This window comes from Acipenser ruthenus, chromosome 12 (genome assembly GCF_902713425.1).
Source record: "Acipenser ruthenus chromosome 12, fAciRut3.2 maternal haplotype, whole genome shotgun sequence".
In the NCBI taxonomy this organism is placed as follows: Eukaryota; Metazoa; Chordata; class Actinopteri; order Acipenseriformes; family Acipenseridae; genus Acipenser; species Acipenser ruthenus.
The window spans coordinates 39,435,137-39,457,715 of record NC_081200.1 but is presented as its reverse complement, the minus strand read 5'-3'; the positions used below and the strand labels follow the sequence as shown (position 1 = coordinate 39,457,715).

General features: G+C 38.4%; 1 protein-coding gene across 6 annotated transcripts; it reads left to right on the top strand.

The window, feature by feature from the left end:
• Window positions 1-878: 878 nt before the first annotated feature.
• On the top strand, window positions 879-21,327 carry LOC117417271 (ribonucleoprotein PTB-binding 2). Of its 6 annotated transcripts, none has more exons than XM_059035103.1 (16): window positions 879-1,320; window positions 4,619-4,685; window positions 9,849-10,318; window positions 12,335-12,526; window positions 14,007-14,133; window positions 14,452-14,537; window positions 14,904-15,017; window positions 15,354-15,465; window positions 16,169-16,440; window positions 17,302-17,413; window positions 17,736-17,890; window positions 18,197-18,295; window positions 18,922-18,975; window positions 19,213-19,338; window positions 20,345-20,449; window positions 20,840-21,327. In XM_059035103.1, the coding sequence occupies exons 1-16, from the start codon at window positions 1,072-1,074 to the stop codon at window positions 20,978-20,980; spliced, it is 2,481 nt and encodes an 826-aa protein (XP_058891086.1). In that variant the 5' UTR covers window positions 879-1,071; the 3' UTR covers window positions 20,981-21,327. The 6 variants fall into 6 exon arrangements, with proteins under 6 accessions (XP_058891086.1, XP_058891083.1, XP_058891085.1 ...); XM_059035100.1 differs by having other exon boundaries at window positions 880-1,320; window positions 17,742-17,890; window positions 20,345-20,554; XM_059035101.1 differs by having other exon boundaries at window positions 881-1,320; window positions 14,919-15,017; window positions 20,345-20,554.
• Window positions 21,328-22,579: the final 1,252 nt, after the last annotated feature.

Below are 22,579 nucleotides of genomic sequence, written 5' to 3'. Positions count from 1 at the left end.
AAACAAATAGTAATAATAATCAAATCTGCCCTTTTGGGGCAGGCAATGGTTACAAATGCATTGACAGTGACACAAAACAAGGATGATATGTACACACACCTGAAATTCATCTGTCTGGGCTGCTGCATGGCAAGACCCCCTGTCCTGTACATGAGTAACACACACATACTGCATCTGGATGGTCTGCCAACTTGCTGACCATAAAGCAACTCCCCCCCCCCCCCCTCCCCAACAAAAAAAAACAAACAAAAAACACATTACTAAACTACTGTATAAACTTAAAACATGATCACATGGTTCTGCAGAAAACACTAGCGCAAATCCGCAGTATGAGACTGGCGTTGCTTAGACTCGTCTCGGGCCCTGCCTCACTCGGTGTAACCTGACCCGGTCAAACCCACATAAGGACTGCATACACACGGTTCTTTCTGATTGCTTCAACAACCACGTATTGCCTTTTCACTGAATGTGAAGCGCAAGTCTAAAATCACACAGATTATTATACTCACTGTAATGCGGCCTCTTTAAACCTCTTGAGACACATTAACGGTGAGAAAGATATGTACAACATATCGAAACGTTGGGCAGCTGGCTCTTTGAGCTAATTATATATATATATATATATATATATATATATATATATATATATACACACACACACACACACGCACATACTGTTTACTAACAGTATGTGTATTACCCTGTATATGTATTTACATTGTATGAGCTCTAACAATCACTTTTCTTCCAATCATAATAAAATGTTTAAACTACAACATACAGTACTAATACTAGGGCTGCAAAACACGATCACACGCATCATGCAGTTACTCACAGTTTAAATGACATGCCCGTATCACCAAGAAGTAATGTCGTATTCTGAACAGCAGGTGGCGCCAGGCATTTATTTTGTTTTGGAAGCCTTATACTACCCTGGCTCGTAGTTTTTCGCCTGCACTGGAGTGTCGATGATAATTAAAAAAAAAAAAAAAAAAAAGAGCAGCAGTAAAAACCACAACCGCCTACCTCCTGTGTGCCTGCCTGCACTCACTTGCAACAGAGCTGTTCAAAATGGCGGCAGCTTCCTCTTTCCAGTTGCCGTTGATACACAATTTAAACCGGAGAAATTCCCCCGTACCGGACTCGGACAGCCCCGAGAACCGACAAGATGATGAACCAGGAGTCGAAGGACCCAGCCTACGAGTTTTAGCAGATTTGGAGCCCGAAGAGATCGAGAGGAGGTTGGAGAAAACTCGCCGGGAGCTCAGCAACAGGAGAAAAATTCTCATGAAGAACCTGCCACAAGACATTAGTAACCAGGTAATGGTGATTCTTACTATATTTGTGTGTAATTATATTGTAATTCTGTGCATTGTCAATTTAAACTCTCGTAAAGCCTTGGTTGATATGTTTGTTGTCTGACTTGTTTAAAGTCAGACAGTGTTTAAAATGAATATTATTAGTAGCTAAATAATCACTTTTTTTGCACACTTTATGCAGTTAAACGAGTTGACAGCGGCGGTCGCGATATGGACTATACACACTACAGTCAGAAGTAGCTATATAACAAAATTAGAAACACACAAACGAGCCTGCTGTGTATAACTAACCGTATACAGTTAATTTTACACGTATTGCAATTTCTCAGGTGTTGCACCGGCAGGTATTAATGGACAGAGGTACGCGTTCCTGGAAGATTATTCACCTGACACAAGCACTACCAATGGGAAAGTGATTGGATTTTGTTCCTGAAAATAAAAAGCAACATTTTGATTCCAGTAACACTATCTCGTAGTAGCAGCGATTACCGTGAAATGGTCATTATAATATTATTATGCGTTAGCTGACGCGTCTTGATTTTGTTGTTCGTTCTGTGGTATCTCGCGGTGTACTGTTACACACACTAATATTTTATGTTTTTGAAAGCCATGCATTACAGATTATCTTGATTACTACTACCTTGAATTAACAACCTCGCCCGAGCTGTAGTTCTTGTTGATATGTTCTGTATGTTTATACCGATTATTATTTGGAGAGCATTGTCCCTATTTTGACGTAGTGAAATGTAATTATTAAACTATTGCCTGCTTAAAACGGGCACCTGGTGATGTAGGGCATGTCGGTAAAATATTAACGGCGAACAAACTGATGACGAGTTGTCACAAAGTTGGCTTACGGATATGTAACCTCTTATCGTAGTTATATATATATATATATATATATATATATATATATATATATATATATATATAGTTCAAAAAAGGAAGTCCGTCTCCTTTTGTAATGCCTTTCATCCCGTTATCCACATCCTCCAGATCCCCTTAAATTATGTGTTATCTGACATTACTCCTGCTGCAGTATCAGCTTTTGCATGTCATTGAGTCTGTGTTGCGTAAACCGGTATTGTTTTCAGACATTGTTAACAAGGCAGACACCTATCGGACAGGTGAGGGGAAACTCTGAGCCGTCTTTGTTATGGGTAGCATTGGAAGGACACACCACCTGGCTTGGCGTGTCAGTTGTACAGGCACGATATCTCATTGGCCAGCAGCATACTGTGTAGTACATTTGCATGTTTATGGTAATCCTTGCTTTGACAAATGTGACTGTCAAATGTGTTTTTATATACATTTGTTTATCACTCATCTAACACAACTAAGAGTAATTAAAAATTAAACATGCCTTTTAAGTTTCAGCAGTTAGATGTCCCAAACACTGGAACCAGACAAACAATGATGGGAGAGTTATAGCAGCATTAAATAAATAAGTAAACACATGCATACATACACAGTAGATTTGCCAAGGACACATAAATAAAATTAAACAGAAAATTGTGTATTTTGCCAGAACCTCAATGTGGGGTTACAGAAACACTTGCTTTTTGTATATTTTTGCAGAAGCAACAATAAATACCTTGCACCATAAAAAGACCTTTTAACCCTACGAGATGTTCCCGTGGATGAACTGTACCGAGTGGAGAATACACACCTCACACTGTTAACATGAGAGAATTAATAACACTTGTGAAACGTTAATTTACCTGACTTTGCATTTTATAAGTTTCATCATTGATCAAGGCAGCAGTGTGGAGTAGTGGTGAGGGCTCTGGACTCTTGACCGGAGGGTTGTGGGTTCAATCCCAGGTGGGAGACACTGCTGCTGTACCCTTGAGCAAGGTACTTTACCTAGATTGCTCCAGTAAAAACCCAACTGTATAAATGGGTAATTGTATGCACAAATAATGTGATATCTTGTAACAATTGTAAGTCGCCCTGGATAAGGGCGTCTGCTAAGAAATAAATAATAATAATAATAATAATAATAATCAAATGTTTTGAAGTTGTGAATGGTCCTACTTATTTGTTTTATTTGTCTGGTTCTTAATGATTTATTTATTTATTATTATGGTGGTTGTAATAACCCGCAGGGTTTTCCTATGCATGCATAGATCTTGTCTTCCAAAAAGATCTGTATATTCACCATATGTTCCACATTTGTAGTGCAATTTGACACCTTTGACCTCCTGTACCCATTGCGTAAGACTCTGTCAGATGCTGCAGCAGTTCCCTGTCTCAGTTCATTAATGTTGGCAAATGCATATGCACTTTATGAACACTTAAGACATGGAGGCTGACCAGTGTATTTGCATAAGAAACAAACGTTTGCATATGCAGGCGAGGGCAATGAGTGAGTGAGCGAGCGAGGCTAAACTGCTATTGGCAAGATGTTATTTTGAGCAAGCAATTTTCTGTCAAGCTGGCTTTAGCTTTGCATACAGGTGTAATTAGTAAAGAAGTATGGTAGGTACACATTTCTGGCACATCACACTTCTAACACAGCCACACAACGTTCTGTAATATGTGATTGCACATTACTAGGTAAAAAAAAAAAAATCTTAAATAGAGCTTTGCAAAGCAGCTGGAATAATGGAAACCATTTTGTACATTGCTGTCCCTAAGGGGGTGATTCATTATGACATCATGCAGATGATGACACCCACCTTTGGCTATCCCAAAATCTAATAGAGCTGAGGAAACTTGAAAATTCGACTTAAATGTGCTTGTGATTTGTAGCAGCCAAAATACACGTTTGCTCAGAATGATTACTTTGTTGGTGCTCTTTCCATATCTTCAGATACTAAAGACAGTGAAACCCTTTGTGTTCAGGTGCAGAAATTTTGGAAGTCCTTGATAAAAGCTAATATTCTGTGATTGCAATCGAATGCAATTAATAGGCTACAGTATATTTCCAATAGTATTGGTGATTGAACTAATTTGTAATGGCTTAATAGAAGGGGCCATGCATACTGTTAGCAGACTTTTTTACTGTCAGCTTTTCTAGTCTGTGTCTTTTTATTTGTTTTTTTCCCCTTTCTAGACCGGCTGGAGTCTGTTTTAGTTCAAGCTTTGTTGATCCCCTTTTTTTTAAAAAAAAAAAAAAAGAGAAGAGTTTTCAAAGACTGTGTTCCAGCTTCCAAGCACATGTGATCAGTTTGCATGGCATGCCTGCAGTGTGCATATTAATTCAGACGCTCAGGCATGTCTGCAGTATGTGTTTTACAGGACTGTGCATGCAAAAAAAACTAATACGTTCTTGTGTTTTTTATTTTTTCTTGCAGGAAGTTCATGACATTTTAAAAGAATATGAGCTAAAATACTGTTATGTGGACAGAAATAAAGGGACAGGTAAGTCATTTTATGTTTGTTTTATTCTGAAACCTTTTTGATTAATGTATCTGTGGTGAAGATTATATTATAAATAGCACTTTTCAGCGTGACTAAGTGCATTACATATGCAAAAGTTTCTGCAAGTATACTTTGAAACAATACATAATTGCTGCAGTTTGTGAATTTCATATGATTAATTTCAGTAAAATGTGAAGCCATTGTTTCATCAGTCAGGCATTGTGATTTTTATGCATTTTTTATTACATTTATATAAAGACATAAAGAGACACTCGTGCAAATTAATGTATTTAATACATTTTGAATAACAGTATGTCTTTTTTAAAGACATACTGTTATTTTCCTGAGTTGATAAGTACAGACTCTGAAATGTCTTTGTAAAATTCATAACAAGAAAGCAAAGTTTTATTTTTTGCTACTGAACCACCATTTAACAGTTATGTGCAGGTCTTGGTGTAGTGGCTATCCTTACCCACCACCCTTTAAGATATGACCTATTCAATTTAATAATGATCTGGCACTCTGCTGTAAAAACATATGAACTTCATACAGTAGTCGATATTCAAGTCTTGGAATATCCTCAAAGCCCATGATACGCATTAGCCACCTGTATCATGGTAGAATGACAGATACTTTTATGATTAATAGTAGTTCAATACTGGATTGGTTATGTACAATTCTTCAGATTGCTGATATTAAACCTTTTTTTTTAGTAAATATCACAGCTGTCCTCTAACAGCTCTCAGTGTTTCACAGCTACTCTTTTAATGTTTTTATCATCTTTTAATATTTCTCTACATTTTGTATGTTGTATTTTTTTTATCTGTAAAGCGATTGATCATGAAAGGCACTATATAAGAAATAAAGATTGATTGATTGTCACGTTTTTATTCGGTATATAAGAACCAGACTCCTATTGGGGTGAATCCTGGTATGGCTGTATATAATGTTTGACCCTGCGGTGTTATTGAATTGGTTTCAGATTGATGTATTGTTATGTAATGCTGGCATGCTGCCATATTTCTTCACTGCAGGCCTTGACGTTTCATGCGCTTGAGCACATGTCGCCCACCAGGAGAGGCAGAAGGTGCCTGGAGAGGTTTTCCACTTGAAACCCTTGTTTCAGTTTCAAAGCCGTTGAGAGCACACTCGTTCTAACCCGTAGACCACAGTGCTGTAGGAATGTGTTTTATAATCGCAGCAGGCTGGACTCCTGAACTGTGTGCATTTCTCTAGAAGAGGGAAAGTCAACCTGGATTGTGGCTGAATTTCTTCAGCCGTAGTCGTAGCTTATCTTTTCAACTCCAGCATACAGTGCTTGAAAAATAACACAAAAGATGTTGTGTTCTGGCAGTAAGAAATAGAGGAGAAGGTTTAGTCAGCTAGCTTTTGTATCGTTTTAATATTCTGTCTATATTGAAGCATTTTGTTCACAGAAATGTAGTTTTAAAAGTACCCTTTTGTTTTGCTTGTCTTTGTTTTTTATGTTAAATATTAATATTCAAGAAATAATTTTGTTAATATGGTACCTTATTCTGCACTAAAAGATTAATTGAAAATAACATTGCCCTGGGGTGTCCCTTGTCAATGAGTCATTAATTACCTTTGAATGTTAATCGGTTTTACAAGCAAAAAGCAGACTTTAAACCTGGCATTCTTCAGATACTGGACTGGGTTAGGGCCTAGAGCTAAAAGAATCTGGAAAGAGTTTTAAAACTGACAAATATACAGCTAATGCAATATTATTTCAAGAAAGATTGTGTACAGTATTCTTAGTACACAGTCAAGTGAAAAGTAACCTGCCAGCACCTGTAGACTACAAGTGGTAATGTAGAGAGTTCTCAGTGTCTGGTGTAGAAGCAAGATGTTTCTTACTGTCTATACATTTACATCCTCCTGTTGCAAATCTTTCACTCAAGGGAGGAACAGCGTCCAGTGTAATTCATGCCCATTGAGAATGAAAGCACGACTGATGTAGTGGAGGTTAGAAAGAAACTCAAGTTACTGTAAGGGAGATAACCAGGGAGGATGAAGATCGATTTTTGGTCGCTAATGAAATGGACCTCAGGATCTACAGTTCTTCAATTTGTTGGTGGTTTGTAATAGAATTAATACATGTGTCCAAATGAATTTTATTTTTGAAAATATTTTTTGTCTCTCTTGAGTAAGTATCCATATTGTTAGTGTGTCCTAAATGGAAATAAAAAAGAAAGTCTAGAATGATCTGATCTTCTAGCTTTGAGCTGATTTCAGCTAGTGTGGTGAAGTGATTCGACGCTCCTCCTAAATGAATACATTCTATTTTTGATTAGTTTATTGGATGATGTTGAGGTGCATCTGTCAGGGCAGACCTGCATTACAAATGACTCGAATGCACATGGCATTAACACCTGATCTTGCATGACATCTGTAGTTTATTTTGCTGGCATAGCATTGAGTAGATTGAAAAATTAATTATTGCCCCTAAAAAAGTTATGATTATAATTAGTGCCCCTAAAAAAGTTATGATTATTTTTATATATATATATATATATATATATATATATATATATATATATATATATATATATATATATATATATATATATATATATATATATATATATATATATATATATATATATATATATAATAATCTCTCATAATTTGGTTAACTATACATATTTACTTAGGAAGACTTTTTCAAGCAAATCTTTTATCGATGAAATATTAGCATGTAAATCCTTCTGAATTGAAGCTAATTATTGCAGGATCAACGCCTTGCTTGATAATGATGACCCTCAAGTAGCTTATATAATTTTGCATGATCCGTCTCCACTGAGATGGCAAACTTGGAAATTCTGTTCCATGAATCCAAATGTAATCTGTCATGGAGCTGTCGAGCTAACCTTGCTGAATAGCGCACCTCTCACTGTCACAATTTATAATTGGTAGAAAATCGCCGTATACCCCTAGCTGCTGCATGTTTTCTAATATTAATACAGTATTGGCAGGGATCTTTCAGGAGGATAAAGACGAGTGAATGCAATCTAGTTCTAGTTGCTCATTGTACAATTTGCTGATGAAGGGTTATTGTTTGCTCGTTCTGCACTGTTGCAGGGTTTTTAAAACACAGAACGAGAACTCCTCTGGGGCTGCTTGCATTTTAATATACAAGATATATTGCTTATTTTATGTAGCCTACATTAAAAATGCAGTCGATTTATCAGCTAAATGACATCTCAATATTATTATTATTATTTTTTAATGTTCTGATGGATCCCACAGTTATGACACAGTAATAATGGATTCAGTAGGATTAGTGTTCATTATATTTGACTTGCCTCCAGCTACTTTGCAGCGTTTACAGAAGGGGACCCTCTAGGGGGGCACTGATAGTGTTTTCTAATATATTCTGTTTTCATATCGCTCTGGAAATGAAGGGCAGCATGCATTAGCTGTAAAGCACTTCCATGTCCAGACTAACCCTTTGGTTTTGCTTTCGCGTCGTTCTGCGTGGGTGGCACTTCTCCCACTTCTGGATGGTATTGATGCTTGACAGCGAAAAAGAATGTCATTAATTGAACTGATCATGAACGTGGGCAGTGGTACCTCTGTAATAATAAACAGATCTAATGGTTACTTCTTAGAATTTGTTCAGCAGTGAAAACAGACAGACCGGTAGGTTAGGTTATTAACATTTCCATTCTGTTCCGTGTAACAGATTTTTTTTGCTTGATCTACGTTACATTGTTATCGGTAAGATATCACACACACTGAACTAAATCTCAACCACTTATACATGGGCTAGGTTGACACTTGGAAGATTTGGGGTTTGTATTTTAATCCCACATTTAGTCAACTGATGCAAACATGACTGATCTCTACTTGCTGCCAATCAAATGTTATTTGAATGATAAACAAACTTGATTTAGCCTATACTTGCTATGAAAGCATGCTCTCCCCCAATCTCATTGAACATTTGTCTTTTAATAAAAAGTTTTATCATACATAATACTAATTACTATAGGTTTATATATATATATATATATATATATAATATATAGTGCACTACACCTTCAATAGAGACGCTAGTCTTCAGCTTTTACCATAACCTAAATCAACACAAATTATCTTTCTGCCACAAGCAAACAATTTACTCTTGTTTCAGTATGTTTCACACAAGATACTCCCGTCATTGTGAAATATTTTGCATTAGTAATTGAGCCCTTGTGGTCCAGGGCTCTGTCAGACAGTGGTGGAGGCAGGTCACCGGGACTGCTAATTAATCTGTCATGTACAAAGGTAATTTCTGTTCTGGTCAAAAAACCTGTAGAGTCTGTTAATGTGTTCTCTTACTGGTTGTGATGAGAGACAAATTGCATTGGATCACAGGGGCATTATACTGCTTTATTTATTGTGCCACATACACTATAGTGATGTCATATAAATAGAACTTAGCCATACAGTATGTTTGGTGAAGAAAATTCTAAGATGAAGACCCTTTCATTTTTATTTGTATTTATTGAAATGTTGTTTTTCAAGAATTGGTATTGATTTTCATAAAAATAAATATTAGTAGCTGAGGTTTAAGTTGATAAATTGCTTTCTTTAAATCGTGTTTTTATTCTTAAACCTCAATAACGGTAACTGGGTTAAGTAGTTCTCTTTTTTTTCTCTCAAATTGGATTAATTTGATTATTTTTTGCTATTAGCTTTAGTATAATCTGTGTCTAAACGTTACGTTTATTAAATTGAGTTTTGGAGGATTTAATGTATTACTGTTTTTAACCCTTCAGATTTCAGTTTCTGAATGTGTCTTAAAAAACATTTAATGTATTATGCCTCTGGAAAATATTTAAGTTAGATTAGGTGCTCTATTCAGTGGCTGAATGTAAGTTAGCATTTGCCACCTAATTAATCAGTTCACATACAGTTGTAAAAAAAAAAAAAAAAAAAAAGTATTAATAATTAAGAATCGGTTCCGAATGCAATTTTCTTTTATCTCTGGCTTTGTCGTTAAGATCAAATTACCTAAAACCTGAACATATTTGTTTTAAGATAATAGGCAAATGGACCACTCCATAGGAAATGTATGACATGGGCCCAGTGTGTTTTGCATTTGATTCTTGTGATAAATTAGTAATGTTTTTTTTTATTTTTTCTTCTTCTTCTCTCTCTCAGCGTTTGTAACATTATTAAACGGGGAGCAGGCGCAGGATGCCATCCGTATATTCCACCAGACTAATCTCAGGGGAAGAGAACTCTCCGTCCAGCTTCAGCCAACAGACTCCTTGCTGTGCATCACAAACCTGCCCCACACTTACACTCTGCAGCAGTTTGAGGAGTTGGTCCGCATGTACGGGAACATCGAGAGGTGCTTCCTGGCTTGCAGTGAAGTCACGGGACATTCCAAGGGTTATGGGTTTGTGGAATATATGAAGAAGGACTCCGCCTCGAAGGCCAGGTCAGAACTGTTAGGCAGGCAGCTGGGGGATCGCACTGTCATGGTCCAGTGGACAGACGTCAACCAGCTGACTGCTGACAATCTTCATTCCAAGTGTCTTTGTGTAGATAAACTTCCTTCAGACTTCAGTGACAGCGAAGAGCTGGAAGAAATGTTCTCCAAAATAAGCAAACCTGTTTTCTGCCAGGTACGTTGCTGTGTTCTATTGGTACAGTAGATATGGAATATTGGTGCCAAAGAAAAGTACGGTATGAAGTTTGTTTAAGGTACATGACGCAGCTATGTTGAGTGGCCGAGTTTGAACATTTCTTATTCAACCTACTAGATAGATATGAACTAAAAATAACAAATGAAATGAAATACCCATTTTTTTCAGGAACCAGGGTCTGCCAGTAATTAATTTAAATTTTTCATTGATTTGTCTTCTTTACGCAGTATTTGTCCTGTAAGTGGCAGCGGTGTATGGTTAGTCCTGGGTGTACGGTTCTGGAGACCTGGAGTGTAGTGCTAATGTTGCTGAGCGCACCTGCTTGCAAAGCCACATCTAATCTCCTAATACACTGGAAGTGAGTTGCTGTCTGCAAGATGGGATTCTGGAGGGCAGATAGCACTTGGGAGTCAAAGGTGGAGATAGAGTGGCATTTGTTTGAGCTTCAATAAAATAATCTGAGGAATAAAATCAGCACAAGACAAATGATATCCTGAATTTAGAAGTATAGCTTCTATTTTACTTTCGCTTGTAGATAATTCCAGCTGTTCTTTTTATAAATCTTTGTGACATTTTTTTTTTCCCCATCTCCATATAGAGACTTTATGGACTATATGCTTAATGCTCCTTGTAGGAAATAATCGTGTTTTGCCTGTAATTCAGTCAGTGTGTCAGTTCCTGCTGCTGACCATAGATTTAAAAGCTTTCCCATGTTTTTTTTTATAAACTGTTCACTTAAATTGAGAACAATTACTTCATACCTTCCTTGTGCTTTTTATGTAGAAGTGATTCTGTTACCCCATTGGTGGCAATCATTTTCAAGTTAATGAGGTGCCAAGAAATGACTATGCAAGTTACAAAATATACACGTCTCCGTTGACTGACTGATTGCATGCATGTTGAAAATCCCATTGCCAGTATTTTCCATCACTTACACAAACTGTTGTAGTTCAGTGCAGTATTATTTTGTTCTTCTAACAATGTAGTCCAGTTTATTTTGGAAAGGCTAGAATGCTGTTCTTCACCCTGGTATTCTCTGTGGCTTGAACAGGTCAGGTGTTAAGGCCTGCAGTACCCTGTCGTGCAGCTGGTGGGGTGTGCCACATTGCCTTCACAAGCTGGTTAACCAGGATTTTTTTTTATTTTTCTCAGTAAATATAATACTGAATTAAAAGTTAACTTTGTTCTGAAACAAAAAATGGTGATGCACTGTTAATCTAATTGAGGGTTTGAAAAATAGATTTTCCTAGACTTGTACATTTGCAGACAGAAGGATCCAAATATAGAACAGATGAATTATTTATTCACCGGTAATGCTTTATCAGGGTCTCTGAGCCAAAGACGACAAACCCTGACAATCACTTACTTAGCATAAATACTTGCCACCCACATGGTACTTTTAAATTGACAAAAATAAATCTACTATGTCACTGTTTTAATTTATTATAATCAAGACTTGGTGTAATACAGGGAAATATTGACTTATCTTTAGGTGAAGTTGATACTGTAGCAACAAATATGGAGCCATTTTCATAAATTACATCCTGTGTCGGCACCTGTGTTATCTTATTGTGCGGTATTTACTTGAATCGTGTATGGGATCTGCAAAACTTCCTCCATCTAGTTTGAGTACAGCTTGGCAGACTAGAGATTTGATTGTGGGTTGTATTTTCAGGATTGCTGGCACTTATATTTATAAAATCAATACAATATGATTCCATATGTGGGCTTTAGGGCGCATTATTGCAGAGCCAGTTCACATATACATTCTACAGGAGTCATTACTATGATGGAACTTGATGGAATATATGCCTCCTCTCCTTTTATTAAATCTTCCACCAGCCTACAAAACGTATGTTCACCCTGTGTGATCTGCCTCGATTTTGTAGTCGTTTGTAACGCTTGTCTTATGAATGTGGGACCCTCTTGCACGGGTCTTGAGTTTTACCTACAGACTCGTGGTGACCTCCTCTTCTGTTGCGTTTGGTCCCATAGCTTGCTCAGGATGAAGGCAGCCCCATTGGAGGCTTTGCCGTTCTGGAGTACGAGACTGCAGAGCAGGCTGAGGAAGTCCTGAGGGAAATGGACAGGCAAGCGATCGGAGGCAGTGAAGTCCGAGTTTCCTTCTGTGCGCCGGGGACTGCAGGCAGGAGCACGCTGGCCGCACTCATTGCTGCACAAGGGGTGGTAGGTTGTGTGAATGCAATTAAATGGACGTGCTTTGTGTGAACAGTAGGTTTGATTGACCGTCTCAGTCGTCAGCATTTTCTGCAAGACGTGTGGGGTAGCGGGGGGGGGGGGGGGGGGGTGTTGGTAGTAAATACGTATTCTATAGAAATAAGTTGGGATCTTTAGATTTTAAGATGCTTAATTTTCAGTTTGTGAAACTAACCAGAAGTGAAGTAGCAGATGGACTTTACTGTAGGGATGTGTTTGACAGCATCCTGTGAAATAGCTAGAGGTAATAAACAGCCATCCAAGCAGAATAATCCAGACTGACAGGATTTCTTTTTTATGTGGTTTGCATCTCCAGTTCACAAGAATGCTGGTACTCTAGCTACATATTAGTGGGTAAGTAAAGCATGCAGCTTGTCCAAGGTCTTGCAATACTAATCCTGGGCCAGGTTCAATAAAGATAGCTGTTCTGAGCATAGTATACTGCATGTTAGGGTAAAATAATAAATAAAAGGTTTCTTCTCTGGTTAAATTAAATTGTTGAGTGGGAAATGATCCTGGTCCTGTAATTGGATTGCTTGTATGTTGAAAGTTGGATAAAGCAATTTTGTTTTTAGTTCTACTTGTCATATTGAGTTAGAATTAAAGAATGTGATGTGAAAGCAGAGAAGGCTGAGATCAGTGGTGGGAAAAATCCAGGGAATATTTCCATTCTTCCCAGCAGCTAACCTGCTTGTTTAGAATCCACACAAGGATTAAAGAGTGTGCTGGTGTATGGGAACGCTGTTTATATTACACCACTGGAAACACACTGCATGGTCTTGGGAGTGGATCAAGAATTTTCTAATGAGGGAAAGTAAAATGGAGTGGCGGTATCCCCCTGTAAGGCCCGTCAATTACAAAGCAGTGTAGGAGGAGTCTGCTGTGTGCCTTCTGCTACGTTTTAAATGGGTTCAACACTTTGTCATTTTAATTGTGCTTATTTAAAGAGCAACTTGGAATGGGCCGCAGATATGAGTTCTCTTAAATAAAGTGTTATGTTTAGGTTCACTTTGTTGACTGTATATCAGTCCTTTGTTCCGTGTGGGATTTTGTTCTGATGTAGTTTCAGGGCGTGCCAGTCTACTCTGCCAGATGTACTTGTAGGTTATACTTGATTCTGAGAACTACATTGAGGTCACCCCCTGGAAACTAGTGCACGCCCATACAGAGGGCATTCATAACCACACAGTACCCGACAGGTTAGCCACATGCTAACTGAAACGCACAGGATATATGAGAGGGGTGTAGTAAAGATTGATGCAAAATGAAGGCAGTTATCATGTTCACCATGCAGTGCGACAGACAGATGTGATTGGTGCATAAGGCTCCCCCTTTTTTAATTTAAGTAAATGGTCATCAAATTTGGAAGTTAAGAATGCACACAACACCTGTCCTGGCACCATGTCATAGATTTTAATATATTGGATTTAAATTGTTATTTTTTAAATAGATGGCTAACAAGAAAGGCCTTCTTCCCGAGCCTAGCATTGCCCAGATGTTAAACAGCATGACTAACCCTGCTGCACTACAAGTCCTGATGAGACCCTACCATGCTGCCACTGCTGGTAAACCTCCTGGTGAGTACATGCCAAGATGCAGTTCTAATGGCCATATTCACAAAGCATGTACCCGAGTGCTCCGTTTTCAGCATGTGTTTGTGTAAAACTTAATATTGTAGAAGCAAGCAAAGAAACAACAGAGGTGCCTGAAGTAACGTGATACAAGTGTGAAACATGCATTTCCTTTTCCAGGCTTTTTTGTCTCCAATCTGTCATCAATTTTGGGAGCATTACACGTCTTAGATAGAATGTTTGTCAGCTTCTGGATCAAAGTGGTGATTAAGTCACTGAGCTGAGCTGCTGATGTGACCGTGTATTTGTTTTTCTGTTTTAAAGGGATTGTTGGTCTACCGCAAGGCATGCCCTATCTGCGCAGCCCACCATTGACTGCAGCACTGCTGCAGCTTGGAAAAGTCCAGCAGGTGTGCTAGATTAGAGCATTGACTTGTACAATAGAGACACAGTGGAGCCCATGTTCATGTGTTCATTGTGGATCTGATCTGTATTTCAATTGAAACTGTTTTGCAACCAACCCTCAAACTAGGTAATGTTTGGAGACACCCACATACATCTGGAATTGCTAGAAAAAAAACAAAAAACGTAATGAATATTTATGATTGTCTCGGTATTATTACTCCCCCTCTTGTGTGCCGATTCAAAGTGTTGAATGTGAAGTGAGTGATAGATGTTTCAAAGTGTTGAATGTGAAATGATTGATAGATATTTTTTCATGGCCTGAAACAAATTATTTTTTTCTTTTTTCCTATATAATTGTAATTACTGTGCAGCTTCCTTTCTTCCAGAATGCCATGCTTGGTAATGGGCTGGTGTTGCAGAATATCTGGCGGATGCAGCTTGCACATCAACAGCTAGTTCAGCTAAAGGAAAAGCAGGCACACCATGTGAGTACGAAGGAGGCATCATCCGATTGGAAGAGAAGATACAATTGCAGTTCTAGTTATACAATCTAATAGTCTTTCACTTTTTATAAATCTTTAACGTTGCATTTTACAGTACAATTCTGAAAAGATGTACACCCATACAAATGTTAGTTTTGGCAATAATGAAGATGTACTTCAGGGTTAATGCTTGTGAAAGAGGCACCGGTTTTCAGTTCAGGATTTGGGGTCCCATGACACAGGGTAGACCTGGGATCAATTACAGTTACAACGGCATTGAAGAGGAGGGGGAGAGGGTTTACCTCCCACTAACTGGGTGAATGCATGTCATTTATCAAGGCATCCAGCCTCTTTGGAGATCCTTCCAGAGTGCTGCTGCAGAAGGCCATGGGGATGCGAGCCGCTCCTCCGGTGAATATGGGTAAAGGGCTTTTGGGAGACTCTCCTAACGGTGAGTTCACTTTGCACGTCATTAGATGCAGGTCGGATGTGTAATATTTGTTCATTCTGAAAGACCTGTTTTGTTTTTTGGCTAGAATGTAATTTTGCAAGTCAAATCACTAGAACATCTTAGAAGTTAATAAAAACCCATCTGCAAGTTTATTTCCATAAAAGTAATAAAGGCAATTCATCTTCCCTGTTTTAAGTATTAGGTCATCCATCAAAGAATGAAATGGTGCAGTATTTTCTTCATAAATGTATTCTTGAAGGTGCAGCAAAGTAAAACCACAGAAGCTTTGTGAATGCAACCTGCTGTGCTTAGCAGTACAGCAATAGCAGAAGAATTGTGTATTTTACATTCAAATGTGACCAGTTGTAGACTTCATGGGGGTGGTTGTGGTATTAATTACATGATCCCTTGGATTGTTTATAGGAATGCGATGTGAATGTGCTTCAGTTTCAGACCTCTGTTTTTGATTGTATTGAGCATTAATGCGTTGCCTAGACCATTATAGACATGTCTTCTTTATTCTATTCCTTCATCTCTATGCTGCTGATTTAAGTTGGAACCTCACATGGTTTTATTGTGTTGCTTGCACTTTGTAAGTATCTTTTTATTGTTTTCCAGGACCCCCTTGTAAACGAGACCTTGTCTCAATGGGGAAATCTCCTGGTTTAAATAAAGAAATAAATGCAATGTATTTCCCTTGTAGGTTTGTCTTCAGAGGCAGGTCCGACAGCCCCTCAGACCCCAGGTGAGCAGGCTGGCATGATGGCGTACATGTCCAGTCGACGACACCTGGGACACGCTGCCGTGGAGCAGGACAGGGGAGCCGAGACACAAGCCAGTGCCATGGGGGGCTCAGCTGGGACCCCTCCAGGCGGACACGGCTATCTTCAGGGCCTTCCAAATCCCATGGTGCTTGCAGGAGCACAAAAGCAGCAAAGTCTGCCAGGGAGCAATGAAAGCAGCTCCACTGTAGGGGTAAGCGGCTCACTTATCCTCTTAAGGCTGATGGTTAGAACTGTATGCAGTGTTAGTGTAGGCCCTTTGGTGTTTGAGAGAAAAACGAATACATTACTCACCTTTTAGAGTATAGGTGTTAATTTTGAACTGCTGTATATTGTTTTACTGTATTGTTATTAAAACCTGTTCATTGTGTAGATGTGCTACTTAATACCAAGACTATCAATTCATTTTGATCAGCTGGAATACTATCTGACTGAGGATGTCAATCACATCCAACAGCCAGCGTGCTTGACTTTGTTTTAGAGGCTTAAGCCAATCAGAAAGACAGGAGGTTAAATGCCAAGATGGGTCTGTAAGATACTATAGGAATTATATGTTAATCAAATAATTACACAGAAATAATATGCAAGGCTTGAATTGAAGATTTAAAGGCAAAGGGTTTATGATTTCCATTGAACGCATTAGCTTTTTTATTTTAATATTATCCCATTTGGTGGCTAAATTTGTTGCACAATTAACAGGTTTCATGGTCTTTCCTGAAGAACCCATTCTGCTCACAATAAATGCTTCACTCCAAACGTTGTGAACTATTACATCATTTTGTGCACTCCTTAGCCCATGTAAGTGCCACTGTCATCATTTTGATAATTAACAGATCACATAAATACCGCTTGTGTTCTGATTTTTCTTTTTTAAAGAAAATAAGTAAATAAATAACTGGAAACAATGACTGAAGTATGATGCAGTGCAGCCGAATGTTGAGAGATCTCCTTGCCAAACAGTGGTTGAATTTACTTCTCAAAGCATAGTTGTTACTCGGCCACATGAAATGCATGTGCAAGGGAAACAGTAAGATCCCCATTGATCTCTTTACAGACTGCGTCTAGCAGCCAGACGTCCCTGCTGGGAGAGCCACCTAAAGAACTGAAAGTGCCTTCCAACCCATATCTGAACATGGCGAGCGTGCTTCCAGGCGTGCTTTTACAGGGTAAGCATGCAGCATTTGCATAATTCATGTGGTGATATTTGCTCATTAAACTAGCATTTCTGATCATCACACTGTTTCTTGGAGAAGGTACAGGATTATTTCATTTTTAACCTCTTTCAGTGGCACTGAAATGAAATGTTCCTACAGTCAGCTTTTTAATTCATGATAATATTCTAAAATGGGCTGGGGAATTAGTCATGACTGAACAATACCTATATTGTAAGCATGTTGGCTATTTTTTTTACATTGTGTGTTGTCAATGGTAATATGGCTTATGTATGTATATGAAATGCATTTATTTATTTATTTTCTTTTTTAAAAGCTGCAGCTCCACATGGCAGTAAGCCTCAATCTGCTCAGCATCACAGTGGAGTAGTTTACGGATCTACACTGAATCCTACAGTCTCTCAGACTTCTGGACCGTATGCAGTGGAGAACACTACTGATTATTCTCAGCAATACGGAGAATATTCACAGGTACACTGGTAACATTGTCGTTTTCATTCTAATAGAGTTCTAGAAGCCCTCTATGGTTACGGGATCCTCATCCTAACTAGCTTAACTCCAGATTCCATTCTATTGCAAGTCTACTTTTCTAACACGCAAGCACCTCTGTGAGGCTGAATATCGATCCGTTGTGCACACAGCTGAGCTCGAACGAGCACCATGCCTGTCTCCTTTCTGCTATTGGTGTTTGAGAGTGAAAGTTTCACTGAGACTCTACAGGTAAATCCCATGGCTCTTGTGAATGTTGTGTTGATGTGTTTTTCATGTTAATTGAAGGAAGCCATGCAGCAGTGGTATCAGCATTATCAAGCGCAGGGCTATGCCAGTAACTCCTCGGAGGCAGGGCTGGTCGAGTATGGAAAGGAACAGACTGAGGTGAGACCCTGCTTTTTTTCCACTGTCTTCTGCTTTCTGATCGTATGTCACAATTCAGATTCCTCCATATATCAATACCGCTGATCCAGTTGTCATGAAAGGGTAACATTATCTTGTGCTCTTGAGAGTATCAGGTTCTGGAGATATATGAGCGCGTGTGTGTGTGTGTGTGTGTGTGTGTGTGTGTGTGTGTGTGTCTGTCCCTACATCCGTCTGCATGTCGCACTTCCATGCTTGCATAAATGTGGATAATCGCTTATCCAATTAGTATGAACATTATTAAGAGCATAGGGATATAGGGGGCCTGTATGTATCCATATGCATGTCTCTTTTACATTGTTTGCATATATACAGATAATGGCTTTTCAAAGCGTCATGAAACTTGGTCATTCCTATTCAGTACATACTGTTAATGTGTCCATGGTTATCAACTTCGTTAGCTCCAGTGTAGAATGTACTCCTGTGACGGGGGATTTATTTTACTCCTGAAGATGCTTCTGTACTGTAACACAGTGCTTACAGTGAAATATTTGACCACATTTGTGTGTCTGCAGTATTTGTGTGTTTGGATCAAGTATGGTATGAAATCACTGACGTATGAACTGTATTTTTCTCTTCTACCAAAGATGTCTGCTTATGCACAGCCAACTTCAAGCTCTTCAGACACTTACTACAACCAGGTGAACGATCAGCTGATACGTTATGGGGCAAAAAGAATGAGGGTGCATTACGTTTGGGTAGGGAGGGACAGGAGTACATTTAGTGGAGAAGTTGAAACTTTTAAAACCATTCAGGCATTCTTTTGTCCCACTTTCAGTCCATGTTAATTCTCTTTCAGAAATGCCTAAAAGGTTTAAACTAATTGCATTTCTATTGATCTATGAAGTACTGTAATTGACTCCCTTGCTTGTACACAGGCGACAGCCACAGCAGCCTATGGGGATTATAATTCTTACATGCAGGCTGTATCTCAGTACTACTCTCAGACACACATGGCCCAAGCAGCTTTACAATCTGGTTATCAACAAAGAGCAGCAAACAAGGTAAAGTCAAATCTCATCATACGATTTATGATTTTTCAAGACTTATCCTACCTTTTTTATCTCTGACACTGGATTTAAACTTAAGTAAATCCTTGGGGCTCCCGAGTGGCGCATCCAGTAAAGGTGCTCCGTGTGGAGTGCAGGATGTGCCCTATAGTCTGGATGTCACGAGTTTGAGTCCAGGCTATTTCTTTGCTGACCGAGGACAGGAGCTTCCAGGGGGCGGCGCTCAATTGGCTGAGCGCCCCCCGAGGGAGGGTTAGGTCGGCCAGGGTGTCCTCGGCTCACCGCGCACCAGGGACCCCTGTAGTCTGGCTGGGCGCCTGCGGGCTTGCCTGTAAGCTGCCCAAGAGCTGTGTAGCTCTTGGGTGGCTGCGTGATGAGTCCGCAGTGTGAAAAAAAACGGTCGGCTGACGGCACACGCTTCGGAGGACAGCGTGTGTTCGTCTTCGCCCTCCCGAGTCAGCACAGGGGTGGTAGCGGTGAGCTGAGCCTAAAAATAATTGGCCATTCCAAATTGGGAGAAAATAATAAAAATTATTGGCAATGACTAAATTTATATAAAAAAAAACAAAAAAAAACAACGTAAGTAAATTCGACCACTTAATAACGTTACACCAGATGCTTGCAGGGATTCAGTGTCGTTGCAGAATTGCATGTGTTTTTTCACCTGCACTGGGCTGTCCTAATTAATACTGTAGATCTGTATTTGGCAAAAAGCTTCTCAACCCCTCTCCAAAAGAGCTATCTGATACAGAGTTCTTTTGGATACTTCACAGGAACGCTAGGCCAGCTTTGATGCTATTAGTCATCCTTGATTTTCAACACATTTCACGCAATTTTGAAAATTAAAAAACCACTTGATTCTTTAACACTGAAAGCAGATGGAAGTTGAGGCTGTTGGATCTGTGGTGTATTGTATAAAATGTCTAAATGCCTGAGTGTTGTAGTGTGCAGAGCTGATCTGCAGTATATACATTCTGTATTGATGTTGTCATCCTTTCAGGAGGCAGACATGGCCAAAGCTATCTTGGGAACCTCGCTTCAGTGTGCTAGCAATGGCAGTGTCAGGAGCACTCCCCAGTCCACTGCAATGCCAGCGTACAACTCTGTATCCTTGATGTCTGGATACGTGGTCGGACAGCCAACAGCAGCCAGCTCTGTGACCCCTTTACAAACTGGACGTGCTGGCTTAGACTGGAGCCAGTACTATTATGTAAGTATTTTGTAATGGGGACATTTCAGAGCTTAGGAAGGCAAGTTTTAAGGTATGCAGGTAGACGGTTACGTTCAAGATAAGGTTTGGCGATCTCTGCTTCTCCTAAGTAGACTCTTCTCCTATGCAGCTGGGTTTTAATGAACCTTTTTAGATCTAGCTCAGGTTTTTGGGGCACAACAACAGAACACTGTAAATCTTGAATTATGATCACTTAACCAAGATGCACATTTTACACTTGGTTGGAAACTGATTTCATTTTCCTTAACTCATTTTTCTATAAAGAACAATTCGAGGGGTCAGAAGCGAGATTATTCCCATCTGCCATCCCAAGAAGCAACACCAGAGGAAGGATATGTTGGTCAGCATTCACAGGGGCTGGGGGGTCAATATGCAGACTTGTATTTCAAAAAGAAGAGAATTTAGAGGGATTGCAGCACCGACGGTACCTCTTGGTATTGTTTCCCCCATGTGCTTTTTGGTACCTCTACTAAAGTTGCTGGTGTCTTTGTCCATGCCTTAACTCTGAACTGTGTCTTCTCAGTTGATGTTTAAAATGAGAAACATATTTTCAATGTAAATGTGCATTTTTATAATGCATACTTGCCTCTTTTTGTATGTGCATTAATGCAGAGACCTTATTGCTGGTTACCGAATGGGGCTTGTTTATAAGTTGTCTCAAAAAAAAAAAAAATAATAATATTAATTTAAATAATGGAAGAACTCAAACCTGTATAAATTTCTACTTTTAATAAACGGTGTAATTTGCTCAATTCCCAGATAGTGGTTTTTCAGTCTGATTTGATTTACAAAGTTTTGCACCACAGGCTTTTTTTGATTACAGGTTCACCCTATATCCATATCCAACCAAGGAAATATGTACATAAACAATTTATTTGCAAGGGTAAGACTTACGTACGTACCCTACTCGGGGTTTTATTTGAGTTTGATGTTTTTGTCACTTCTATTCAGTCATACGCTGTAGTGAAAGTAGTAAATGCAATAATCCAGTTCTAGAAGAGTGTTTTATCATGATGAATTAGATCCAATGAATTTTGACACGGATTGGAGTGGTGGTCATGACCCTTCTACACACACCCACGCACATTATATATATATATATATATATATATATATATATATATATATATATATATATATATATATATATATATATATATATATACACACTTTATATGTATAATGTGTATGTATGTGTGTGTGTGTATTACTAGGGCAATTTAAATTTAGTAGTTATAGGGTGAAAAAGCAAAAACAGGTCTCAACAGTTATTTTAGAGACGGGTGGTTTTTTTATGCATTTTTTTACAGGCATAGTGTTTTACAACTCTGAAATTGGTAAAACTTTTAATTTCTACTTTAATTCCATTTTATTATGCAAGATGACAGAACATATCTGTTCATTTTGCAAGCCTATTTCAAGATTTTTGGCTGTTTCCTGATTTGTTTATTGTTTAACATTTCAGCTACATTTTATTGCTATACTGTGAATAAGTACTTTTCTTTTTCGAAGAGCATTTGAGAAAGTTAACTGAAGCATGCATACCTTTTTACGTTGTTTTAAATTTAATAAATAATTGAGGAATGTATTTTTAAAGAATAGACAAATGGATGCTTAATTTTTCATGCTTTTATTTGAACTGTTAAATGGAGAAAATAATAATTGTATTTATAACTAACTATGTGTGTATTTAGTATGCTGTTTCTAACCCAAACTATGAATGAGTTTAACCAAAAAGGACTTTTTGCTATTACAGTACATTCCATTTGCATTTAGCAAAGTAACTTTTATCTGTTATTTAAGTTTGTAAGCAGCCACATTTACTGGTGTTTTTATTTTATTTTTTTCTCCATTTAGCTCATGTACTTTACTTGAAACAGAATATACTGTATTTATTGATATGTAAGATGACTGACTTACAATTATTTAAAATCAAGCAGCGTATTCAGTTTTCTTTTATATTCAAGATTTAAAAATGAGAATTATTTAAAAAGGTCTTGCATA